The sequence below is a fragment of the Varroa destructor genome, unplaced genomic scaffold, assembly GCF_002443255.2.
Source record: "Varroa destructor unplaced genomic scaffold, Vdes_3.0 BEIS01000001.1, whole genome shotgun sequence".
NCBI classification, from domain to species: domain Eukaryota; kingdom Metazoa; phylum Arthropoda; class Arachnida; order Mesostigmata; family Varroidae; genus Varroa; species Varroa destructor.
The window spans coordinates 75,792,161-75,805,522 of NW_019211454.1; the positions used below are offsets into that span (position 1 = coordinate 75,792,161).

Genomic DNA, 13,362 nt, shown 5'->3' on the forward strand with positions numbered 1-13,362 from the left:
TTGATGTATTAGAAGAATACTGAGATTGTACACTAAAGCCTATGGGCTACTCATTGAAATCATTCATTTGAGACTTATTTGACATTCTCCGCACTATTATACTCGTAACATAAGTAATGCAATTGTCATTTTTAAGGGAAATGGTATCATATGTATATGAAATATGTTTTTTTTTTTCGAATTAGCTGGCGTACGCTGTATATGTAGCTTTTCTAAAACATCAAGAAACGAACTTGTACAGCATATGTGTAGTAAACAGGATGTAATTGGCTCCATTTGCATTTATATATATATATATATATATATATATATATATATATATATATATATAAACTTTAAAGACTCACCAAGTACTGCATCTTCTTTTAGGTGAAGAGGTGTTTCGCGTAGAGGTCCATCCTCGATCGCAGCTTCGACTGGATGCGGTCGATAACTCTTTATCTGACATTAACTTCTTCGAAGTCTCAGACGTGGACGACAAAAGTGTCTCCATTAAAGTTTCTAAATCACTTGAAGATCTTGTGGACCGGGTAAGTTAGTAGCAATTACAGGCAGATTTCTCATTTCGCACGTCATGAGTTTGTTTATTAAGCAATATTAATGAAAAGGGAAGACAAATATAAGCTGGTTTGCGTTCAAATAATTAACTATAATTAGTCCGCAACTAGCGCACGACCTTGTTATTATCAATGTATATTCTCAGGCGAATGATAACATATCCGTATGTTTTGATTCCATCAAGCATACATAATGTTTTAACGGGTAGTTATAGCGACTAAGATGCCGTTATGCTGCAGTGGTAAATTAAATATACAGTGGAGTCGTGGCCAAGGAGTCTCGGCTATACCTTCTTCAAAAATTACCATTCTGTGGTGATGACGTTAAAAGATCCGTTGAAGCCCAGGCAACTCATGTTTAATACAAAGCTATAGACGATGTTCCGATCGTTTTATACGATAAAAAGTTCGCTCAATACATTGCCGACTTAAAAGTCGACTGACATTGACGATTTGAAACCCCGACAACAAAAAATATGACTGCTTAATAGAGAACTACTTATAAGAGAACTACTTACCTGTTTGCCGAACAGGTAATTCTAAAAATGCAATATTTAAAGCAAGCCGCGCACACGTCATTACTTAAGAACCGTAATTTACGTCAAGGTGGATAAACAACTTCGTGGATGATTGAAGAATTTATACTAGTCTTCTTCAGCATTCCAACGTTCTACTGTACTGTTTAGAAGATCACCGATTTCAATGGCTAGGTATATACAGTAGACTGTGAAAACCCAAATCTCTAAAATTATCTTTTAAAGCTAAGTTTGCAAACCATATCCACCTCGGACTTTCGTCCACGTGCTATTATATAATCTGAATATCGCTGCTCTAAACAGCAGATGCTCTTTGCCAGATGTGGTCTTAAAAGTGATAAATAGCATCAGCGAGGGCAAGTCACCTGGACGAAACGGCATACTCCCGTACAAACTGCTTAGAAGCGGTATACCGTTTATCCTAGTAATTACACAACAGCCTATATTCAATCAGAGTACTGGCACCCAATACGCTGCTTGAAAGGATAAATGTCTTTACTTGGAAAAGCGCAGCCGAAGACTTCTGGTACTTGTAGAACCGTAAGCTTTGAAAGATCTGATTATACTATTTTAGTGATGATACTGACCGCTAATTCTCAGAACACTCTTTATGAAGCAATAATAGCCCATTAAACATGCTTAACTGTCAGGTTTGCTTCGCAGATGACCATACAATTACAGTCAGAGACCTCTCTAGTCGATTGAAAATGATATCATTTGACAATATACCCCACTAATTTGCATTCAAGCCTCTTGAGCACGTGAAAATGATTCCTATGTCATAGAGATGAAGCCTCATGATATATAGAAAACCCTCTGTTATGCTCCTATTAAACAGTCAACTATGGACGTCATTTGCAGTACATTAAAGCATCTAGTAAGAATGCCCGTTTACACCTAAAATTTACTGGATATTGTCACGGCGGAGTAAATAACCAAGTACTTAATAGGTACCTCTTTGAGCCGCAGCATAAACCGCGGACGTTTATTTCTTCCTTAAAGACAAAGATCGTCTCTAAGAGTCATTTGCACTTTCTCAAGCTATACCAGTGTTCCAGGCGTTGCATTCAGCCCTCAAAAGTTGATGGGATCGTGGATTGGCCTATGGGCGAATTCGCAGCTAAGTTAACTGAGTATATCATGGTCAGTTAAGTCAGTTTTCTGTATTTATGCATAATGGAACTCGTTAGCGCGATGGACTCTGTGAGGTTCAAAGAGGAAATTGTTCATTTATTTACACCTGTCGTATGATACGTACCGTTGACAGAGAATATGATAATAATGAGGCATTCGTTTGCCATTCCTGCATGAACCTCAAAGCCGGATGTATGTCTCGTACAAACACATATGTTTTAATTAAAAAAAAATGGTGAATTCGGATTAATTACTTAAAAGCAAGACTCTCTTTTTATTTTGCAAAAAGATTACTACATCTATTAGAGCCAACACTATCGTAAACGTTTGTTTATGTGGAGTTTACTCTTTGGGATTTTATGATTTCTGAGCTTTTACAACGTCTATGTGACCCTTCAATATTCTGAGATAGTAAAACTATTTTTGCTGATTACAAATATAATAAGCTTGGGCAGACTCAAGTCAGTGAACCCAAAAAGCCGAAGAACGACACTAGTTGCCGTCCTTTAAACAAAAATTCTACGCCGACTATAATATAATCCCAACAATAATCTGCAAAAAATGCGCCAAATTATACAGATACGTACCCAGAGGAACAAACACCAGACATGTATCTCAACGTGTTTATGCCGTCTAAAATAGTGCCTTGTAGTTGAATTTGTGATTAGTTTATACGGTTAGACGGACTGTAACAAATAGCTGCGTAAATGTACATGCAAAATCGTACTTGCAAAAAAAATATCAATCCAACCAGACGATATACCGGTAGGTAGAGATGCAAAATGTTATTATCTAGTAGATGTTTTGACCCGTTAGCCAGTATACAATGCATAAATGGACCAAACAACTTGCTTAAATACATAATTCTCATTGTCATGAAAAGAAATTTTTCTAATGATTAAATAGCGATTATACATCTGTGCGTTTTTAAAGTGATTGATATTGTTCAATTTTTGTTTTTAAATATGTGCCTGTTTACCATTTATGTACAGTCTTAAAATATATGAACGAAATAATTTAATCAATGGCATTCCGTAATGTAATGTCTGCTACCCTTTCACTAACAGAGATAGAGAGCGTGTGGTCGAGGTAGCTTCAGCTCGGTCCATCAGAGGCTTCTTTGTCGGAGCCTAGGTGATCGTCGCGCATCATTGCGCACAACTCGAAAGGAGGTTATAGCAAATATAACCTACGCTAACTGATGGCTATGGTTCTAGTCAATTGCCTCACGAGTTCACGTACGGAACCATATGTATAGGGTTTAGCTCGAACGTACTGCGCCAATGAAATTTGGCTTCTGCAACAGCGACAAGTTTGAAAAAAGCATGTTTGGTACAAACATCGACTGTTTTGGATAAAACGGTGTACTCACACTAGTAGGAATATCTCTAGAACACTGCAGCATTATTCAAGTCAATGAAGCATACGTTCGTTTCAGCATGTAAATGACCTTTGCACTTCTCCATCAGAACGGTCATCTGTTTCCTGTTGACAGGGTCTAGATATAAATATATGAGAAAGCGCATCTGTAGCCTGGTTGAGACAGGACGGCGACCACCAACTCGGAACGTCAGTTCTGGTTAAACGAAGTTACGTCCTTCTTTCTGTTTTTTTATCTCTGTTGGTCGAAACACGCTTAGCGAGTTCTTCTCCGGCGCTGATAAAAAATGGAAGAGCAGAGTCCAATTATATGGTGACCCACGCTGCTTGCTCTGTAGTTCCTAGTTTTCTAGGCGTGCTTCCCACATAATGTTAGTTGTCTGATACGTAATCATGTAGGTATTTTGTCACCAAAAACATTAATATGGTTTATGAATAGAGGTAGATAATTGCTAGATATCCACTATAGTATGCTAGCCTAAGTCGAACCAGTTACTCAGCTAGACTAAAAACAGGAGAGGTGACGGGTTCGTACCGGAAGTAAGCTTTCTATACCGGGTGGTCATCAGCTAAAAATGGATGCATAGCTTCTCTACAGTGACGAAAGGTGTATACTCATACAAAGGATTCTGCATTACTTTTTTGTATATAAGTAATTATTATGTATATTCTGTAATAAAGAAATACTTCAAGTTGACATTTGTTTATTAAATCTGAAGAAAATCTCTGTTAAGTCTTGAAAACCGTCTGTGACTTCTTTATTTCTGTGACTTTTCAGCCCGATCCTCAAAGCGTGCTCAAATTTAAGCTGACGTGCAAGGGTTCATCTGGTTCTGAAGAAGCTTTTTTACCTGTGACTGTCTATGTTCAGGATGTCAACGACCATGCACCGGAATTCCAAAATACGCCATACCATCTTGAAGTTGATGAGGTTAGTGTCATTCACAATATATAATGATATTTACGACGTATATGGTATAACACGTAAGTTCGATTTTTTGTGTCACGCTTTATGGTTTGTGTTCGGTAAATGAGATACGCCTTATACAATTCCAGTTAATAGACTGCTTTCTTCGGGAAATTTCTATCAAGTAGTTTCAAGGCTTAAATGCGTCGCCGGGCGTTTGGCCTAGAACGTGCAATGCTCAGATGCACTGATGAGGATTGGCAATGCTCGACAAAGCGCTGAAGTGAAGGGGTAGCATATGATTTTGCTGTGCTTCTATATTGAAACTTCACTCCGTTACTGGATTGCCGCTCAAATAATAATACCGTAGCGTTGTCTTGGATTATTTGTGTGGACCGTACGTGATCCATAGTATACATTATTCTAAAAGACATTGCATTAACACATCAAAATTATGGCGCCGTGCTCTGGGTAACTAATACGCATCGCGTTGCGAACGGCTATGATGGCGAAAAATCATTAAGAAGTATTAATTATCAGGAATATAGTAAGGTACTTATGTTATTAATGAAACATGCAAATTTAAATAACAAATGGGTTCTGCATATATTATGAAAGGCCCGATAAATATTTTTAATAGCCTGAAGGGGTCTTTTGTAATAAGCGATCGTAAAATCCAATTAAAAGGGAGTATTGCTTCGTGTAGTTTAGGGTAACTGTTGTGGCAACTTTTAGAAGTTACAAATAGATATTCCTGTTTATGGGTTGCGTCCACCGATGAAGTAAACATGATTGGGATTTCTGTCTGTGAAACGATGGATTTTTTCAACCGACAATTTCAACTCTAATCTGTTCATACATTCAGAATAGTTGCCTGGAATACATTGCAACATCAAGACACTGCAGTCTTTGCCATTTCGTACATATATCTTTACAACATCTGTGTAGCTTTTTATAAATACTAATAGGTGTAATGTATACGCATTTGAATGTATATACAAACTAAAGGCGAAAGGTTTCAGTATTGCATCCTGAGGAAAACCTGAGGTTGCTCTATTACTAACTTTGATTGATTGCGGTATGGAAGCACGTGAACTTTGGGGTCGGTTCTGTTAGTCGATCACTGGGAAACATCTTAAAGTTAGGAATCACCACCGCATCGAAACACTGAGCCATGTAGACGTAAACTTAGTTCACTTAAATTGTGTTTTTAATAGCTGCAGATTAGTGCTTCGATCCGGTCCATAGGCCGACTAAGCCGTAGGTATAGATCCTTGCTTGTTAGCGTCTTTCTGCATGGCCATATTAATAGGATCGGAAACAAGTTGTATCGGCTTATGATCGGCACCGAAAATATGAAATATTAGTTTTTTTCCCACTTAATCTTGGTATGTTTAGCGTTTTCCAGTCGATAGGCGACAGGTTTAGATCACCCGAAATAATTATAGTATCGTCATATTTCATTATTGTTTTTAGTCCATGGGTTAGTGTGACCAAGAGGCCTATAAGGTCAGTAGCTGTGCCTGAAGGCGATAAGTAGGCTGGCACGAGTCGTATTATCCTGTGTTGATCTACGCAAAAACCTCGGATGAGAAGAATTTTATTATTAATTTTAGAATACAGAATTCCATCTTCATACGTACATAATTACTATATTACGCGATATTTGGTTTTCGCCGGGATTAGGTCAGCGTAGCTTAATTTAGCTGAAGCTACCTGTTCTATAGAGAGTCATCGTTCTGTTATCTTAACTATGTCCATGTTTTAGTCTCGGGTATTAATGTCCCATTTTTACAATTTTTTTAAACAAATGCAATTCACATTTATCTTCGAGGAACATGTAGTTCGTCACACCAGATTAATTTTAAACTATGAATCGTTCCTCAAAGAAAGATCCTAAAGCCGAATTTTTACGTAGAATTTTACGATAGTAGGAAAATTCAAGCGTATCAACGTAGAATCGATTATCACTGCTGTAAATGTTCATTTTCTTAACTGCTATGGGAAGCCTTCTATCTTAGCGTTCGCACCGATGCGCTAGGAAACATCTTTCTTTCTGAAAAAGGACTCCGCACGTTTATTTTTACTTTTACATATGGCGGCTGTGTCTCTATTTGTGGTAGCTTCTTATGTCACTAGTTCATAAGGCACTCTTTTATTGTTCATTTGGTGCAGCTTGCGCTGGCAGTCCGATGTAACTATAGTACGACCTAGACTTCTCGTTCGTCCCAAATGAGTGCTAAACAGAAATAGCGATGCGATAGGGCTAGAATAAAAAGCTTAGGCACTTCCAAAAGCTCCAACGAGGGAGTTTGTGTGATCGGATCAAATAGGAGCTGCTATGGCAGCCATCGCTGCTGGCTAGAAATGTGTTATAGCTATTTTTTTAATTCCCTCCTTCCTGTCCTTAGTTGCTAGAATGGTGATTTTTTAAATATTTCTATACAGCTAACCGAGTGCTCTAGCAGCTTCTATAAAACTCTATATTTAACATATGTTTTCTATATTTGGTCTCTTGAGGTAACTCGACGGTGAGGCATACCTGGCATAGACAGTTCCGTGACCACATCAAGTTAGATCGACAGAATAAGCAAGTTGAAGCCAAAGTTAGATACTCTTTTACTCAGTCCAGGACATCACTGAGGCATAGCAGATGAAGGTCTAGCGTTGTCGTCAAATTTTAGAGTGTTATGCACACAGTCCATAAGTCTCTTGAAAAACTCATCAGACTCATTTTCGGCGAGTATCTTATTGTAGCAGATGACCTTGATAACTACTACAAGTACTCCTACTCCGTTCGAGCCTACTCGGCACCAAACTCGTTCTTTCCCTTGATGCCTCTCCTCTTGGCGGTATAGATTGAACCTTACTTGGTCTGATTTTTTGTTGATCAGAGTTCGTAAAATTGCACGTGGACTAGACCGCATGCATTTCTGACTGGCCTGGAGTCAATTCACAAGGGACCCATTTTTCACTCGGATTCCCTATTTCCAATATTTCAATTATAATTTTGTAATATGTTACATGCAAGGTACCAGTTTTGGCAGATAAAACCCTTAGACTGCAAATTGTTCTTCGGGAACAGCCCTCTCGATTGCGGCCGTATCCTCTTATTTTTCGAACTTCAACGTTTGGTCAGCATTTTAATGCTTTTCGAAACTCCAGGAAACATTAGTAACGTAATATGCTTTTGCTTAGGGTCTCGTTGCCCGACGTCTCTACCGATTTTGGAAAATTTCCGCAACGCTGTGTCCTTCAAGGAATAAAAATTTTACCTTCGAACGTTGACCTTTTCAATACTAAAAGGTACCTTTCTCCAAAACTCTTTTCTTGTGGAATAAACTCAACCGATTTATACTCTGAAGTTTGGAACATAAGGGAGGAAGTTGAAGTATTCATCAGCTAAGTCTCGTTTGCGAGCGGGACGTGCTAAAAATGATTGAATTCCAACGTCCACCGGATTCACCTGTAACAGAAGTTCCTCTATTTTATCGTATTTGTATTTAATTCTTATTTCTTTTATTTTCCTTCCTTATCTTTTTTTTTTTATTTTGTTTCGTTTGTACTGCATCTTCCTCGCTTTTTTGTATAACATACAATCCTAGTTCGTGCAAATTTTCTTGCCAAGAACTAGAATTCCATTTGGACTTAGTGCGAAAACGAAAGGTGTGTGATTATACTATAGACTTTTAGGTAGATGCGAAATAGCACACGATAATATTAAAGCTGACGGCACAAGTCTTAAAATTTCAAAACCAGGCCTCTTGAAATAAAAGAAATTGAGTGCCTCTATTTAATTTGTGAATATCTTTCTGTTGAAATTTTCCGTAGTTGGACATTCAATAACAGAGCATGTGTACTTCAACCACAAATAGTGTCTGCAAAATGTATTCTCGGTTCAGGTATTCCATTGGTATTGCTAAATCAATCGCTAACGATAGAGTTGTCCTAACAATAGTCTAATTATCAAAATTTGACTCAAACTAAATCCGTGAGCCTTGTTATAGGCCGGAGAGCTCTACATATGTGACTAGATATATCTTATGCGGTTGCGATGGTGGTAAGCCTGTAAACGGACTTCGTTGATAGCTGTTAGATCACATCCGTTACGTGGCGGAACGTATCGGATTGGGTGCCTATGGAACCGAGCGAGCATCTTTTAAAGACTCCAAAGCCGAAATCTGTAGGTCACCCCAAGCCAAGACTCGGCCAAAATCTATGAGCTACTGTGCGGCTTCTAGAGTATTTGAATTGGCTGCATATCTACCGCTCAAGCATACCTGCCGGGTCATTTTTCCTAGCTTACCTTAAACTTTTTCAGCCATCAAAAACACTTTGGATATAGACCTAGATAGAGAGCTTACTGAAGCAGTCGGGCCATTCACAGCTCAGGACAAAGGTTGTTGTCATTGCAATCAGGCCCGAGATAAATAAAGGTAGACTACGACTACTGATGGTCACCAAAAGGCAACTGGTCAATAAAAATTACTTCAGAAAGAATAAAATAGAACTTATATGCCGCGGACTTCTACATCCAATAGATCCAACAGAGATCAAGATGCAGCAAAAGCTGAAAGCTAATATTCTTTAAAAAGCTTTATTAAGACAAAGTCATCAAAGGAATAAGATCACAAAATCTCTATGATAAAGGACGGCGGTTTATTACTTGAGCGTTTATGTATATACATTCAAGCGTGTTATAAGAACAGTAGTTTAGCTTAATGCGAAGCAAGAAAACCTTACCGTTGATAAATAGTCTGCCCATCGCCCTCGGCTGTTTACTATGATAGGTTCTTCAATGTATACCTTACATACACAAACCAACTTCTAGTCGTATTACCTTCGAGCATTAAAACGACAGTTTACGCGGCGACATCGAGATATAATGTTGTTATTGGAAAAATAATTATCGAGGTATGTAGCAACCACTAGATGCCGCTTTTGAGTGACGACATATTAAGCTGTCGATTCATAAGTGCACCGTATTTCTATTCACAGGTAGTAATTATGAGAAAAATTAAGGCTAAAGAGACGGCACGGGACAATCAAATTCGAGATTTAGAAATCATAAGGAGTTAATTATTCTAATTCAGTGCAATTGCACGTTTTCTAAATAAAAAAAAATGGCACCCTCAACTTGATCCAGATTATCGGTTCAAATATCGAAGACAAGCGCGCTTCTCAACCTATTGCTGCTTCCCGAGCTATATCTCTTTTTATACACTACATTATTTACAGAATGGAACAGTCAAATAATATTCGTTTAATAGCATCTATAAAGCAGAACCCTTCGTAGCAAAAAAGTGTCCCTCATCAACAAGCGAAGCGAGGTTAAAGTGGACGTAAAGGTGAGGCGCGTTCGGTCGTCCGTGCTACAGCGGAGAAAAAATGACTTTTTAAGATATAACTGCCTTACCTGCTCCTGAACAGGCTTCCGGTACATACTTTTCAAGTCACTTTCGAGTGGATGTGTTTGAACGATGCTTTGTAAATGGCATTGAATGGTTCTGATTTGCCGTGAAGCAAATCTTTCTGTACAGCGATTGTTATTGTCTAGACAAAGCCAATACAGGGCGGAACTAGGAGAACCGAATTGTTGAACGGACTAAAATCTAGTGGAGTTTGCTTACGGTGCGCCCGTAAGTTTTGTGGTCGCATCAGTCGGTGCTTATCCTCGAGGCCTGACTTAAAGCTTCTAGATTTTTCCACTTCTATGTCCCCAGCCCTTTGCAGTCGGTTAATCAAGGGGCAGTGGTGGTCGCCCGAGTAGCAGGGCCGAAGAGAGAACTGAAATATCCCGGCGAGTGCGCTGTCAGACACAGGCCTTCACCCCGACCTGGTTTCAGTAAGAGGGTTCCTTTTGTCTGTTCAGTTTCCCGCTCCCTTGGTCGTTCCATCAGAAACGTGGAAGGCCATTCCACCCATGCGTCTGTATTCGCTGGCGGTCGATACCACAGTTCTTACTCCTCTAGTTGTTAACTGCCAACGCCACAATCTAACAGTTCATACGCATTCAACACAAACCACCCGCACTTACTCCACAACAGGCCCATGACAACAGCACTACGTTTGTACGTGCGCTTTCGTACGTTTCAATGCCTCTACATACAGAGTTCCTTTCAACACGCCATTACCCCAAACCTTTGCTGTCTTCAAATCTATTCCCTCTATCAGCTCGTTCTAACATTAGTCGGCCTGGCTGGTGGGGGATAATAGTCTGTACAAACAGCAGCAGCGCCAGCAGCACTGGAGATTGTTTTGGCCTATTGAGACCAGGAGAACCACAGCACAATGACCGATCCCAGCAGGGTTCGCCATCTCGCCACGTAATGCGGAATGCTGTTATCATGCTTGCCGTCTTCAACGCAATCGCATTGTCTCATTGATTTTTATTTCACGTCAATGCAGCAAACCTAAGTCGCAACTTTTATATCAGACTACTTATTTTATGCTTCGGCTTTTTGAACACTACATTTCTGAAAATTATGATATTTGTTTTTTGAGAGCTATCGTTGTTGCCTTGCTTGATTTGGGGTTCATCTTTTTTCCACCCGTACAGTCTGTCTGTGTCCATCAGTCACTTGCACTAGACTACAACTTGTTTACGTGATCTCTGGGAGGCCCTCGAGTGCCGTTTAAGAAAGGCAGAAGTAACGGTTCATGCTACTGCGCTAGAACAGCATCGAGTTATGTCGTCTGACAGGGCGAAAATAAGAATTTTGTAGGATCGCAGTTAGCGCTGATAGATAAAAGGAAACAATATGGCACTTTTATTTTATATATATTATATATATATATATATATATAATCATCGCACCTAGTTCAAAGATACCTGCGTTGTACTTCAGGCTTACGAATTTAGAGTAATGATCGTATATTACAGACCGAATGAGCCACTCTAATACCATCGTGGTCGTATAGATCTAACTCTTATTGTTGTTCTCTTAATTTTAACTACTGCCTGGTAATGGGCACCTAACTCTAAAAGACTAGTATAAATTCCAATCATGTTGAATCTTGGCAAGATTATAATGAACAAATCCGTAACGGATACCATTTGATGGTTCCCAATTGCGTTTGCAGCTAGTAGACATTTGGATCAACCAACACATAGTACTTACCTATCGTCAGCAAAACGGCTTAGCCCAAAACTATTGCATAGTGTTACACCTAACGAAGAACTATAACAAGAAATGGGTGCGCTACGTGTTATGTACTCGCCGTTGTCCTTTACTTTGTAACCTAACGAAAACCTGACGGCTTAGAATAGATGTGGTAGGGCCTCCCATAGCCTTCTAGTAACTGCAAAAAATTTCTGCAAATGATGCAGAAACATAAACATGACCATAACAAATACTAAAATAGTTAGATATGGGTAACAGCGCAGAAAAATTGTGCGTCAGTTTAATCCATACAGGAGAGAATCCCATCTTCTAAGGCCACACCGAAGAAGAGAACATACACGGATAAGGAAGCTGCTGCACAATTTGTGCGATTAAAGAAAGTTGTTAAAAGATAACCGATCCTTTAGAGGCAAACGACTGTGCCGCAGAAATAACCGAGTTCTTACATGCACTGTATCTTGCAGCTTTATACAAGTGCATAACTTCAGCTGAAAATATAGAGTGCTTTATCCCTTAGAAGAGGCAAATTGTCATGGTTTAAAGAGATCATTTGATAAGCATCGTGCGACCTGATACAAAGGTACCCAGACACGCTGCAAACGGCAAGATACCTGTGAGAACCAGAAAAAAAACCTAAAGATACATGACAGCACATGTTACAGACAGAGCTATGACTTCAATAGAACGCTGCAAAACAATTTCAGGAACTGGTAGATTATTTCATAGAGATGATAGTATTTAATCAGATTCAACTTAAGTAGACGTCTAGGTACTACCGTATGCACGTACGTACACAAATTCGATTCATTCGCTCACCACCTCGCCGACGAACAGCAATAATATTTAGGATTGGTACGTGCCGTATATATACATACATATACCACAATAATACATATATATCTATACACTTTGCCAAGTTAGACTTTATATATAGATAAGCATATATAGTATGTAGTGTTTGACGAGAGAAATCCGTGTGAAAATGGCATCACTACGAAAAATATAAATTGCGCGAACAGTATAATAATCCCTCCATAAATATTAAAAGAAACGCGCCTCCTTGTTGTAAACAATAAAGTTGTGAAAGCCATTTATTTCGAATATAAGCTTTAAAAAAGATACTACTGTTTTGGGTGTTGATAAAAACATTTGTCTCGTTTTTTTACAGCTAACTCCTGTGGGTCTGACGATATTCCGTGGGATTCACGCCATCGATCGTGATAAGCCTAACACGCCGAATTCAGATATCACCTACTCTATTGTGGTATGTGAAATTTATTGTAAAATAGATGATTCTACGTTACCTACCTATATATCAATGAGAAGCCGATTGGGTTGATCTCAGATTGATTTCACAGGGTGTAAGTCAGTACTGGAAGTGGAAGACTTAATCGTCAAATTATTGTCGTAAAGGTAACATTAGTGAAAAGTTATTTAAGCAGCGAAATTATCATTCTCCTCTGCTAATATGCTGACGCCTTATGATAGGGCGAGCTCATTTCCGAATAATCTATAAGGCCTTATAAACTGAATGAGCCTTCGACTTTACCGAGCAGTCACCGGGCGGCAAGTGCACGATGCGTGGATTTATACGGCATCCTTAAAATGAACTGCGCCCAGCTTAATCCGCTATTTCTAAATCAGCTCAGTTCAATGTAGCTTATAAATCTAACGCGGAGCCTGGCAAGAGTGACATCTGATAAAATGTATGTCTTTTGTGATAG

At 39.0% G+C, this 13,362-nt stretch overlaps 1 protein-coding gene across 7 annotated transcripts in view; it reads left to right on the plus strand.

Annotated features, from left to right (window-relative positions):
• Window positions 1-13,362, plus strand: part of LOC111243433 (protocadherin Fat 3-like) — a 162,584-nt gene that overhangs the window by 76,399 nt on the left and 72,823 nt on the right. For all 7 annotated transcript variants that reach the window (XM_086978391.1, XM_086978386.1, XM_086978387.1 and 4 more), the window contains 3 exons: window positions 370-530; window positions 4,386-4,538; window positions 12,807-12,902. In XM_086978391.1, the coding sequence (XP_086834517.1) occupies window positions 370-530; window positions 4,386-4,538; window positions 12,807-12,902 (410 nt within the window). The remainder of the gene's footprint in view (window positions 1-369; window positions 531-4,385; window positions 4,539-12,806; window positions 12,903-13,362) is intronic.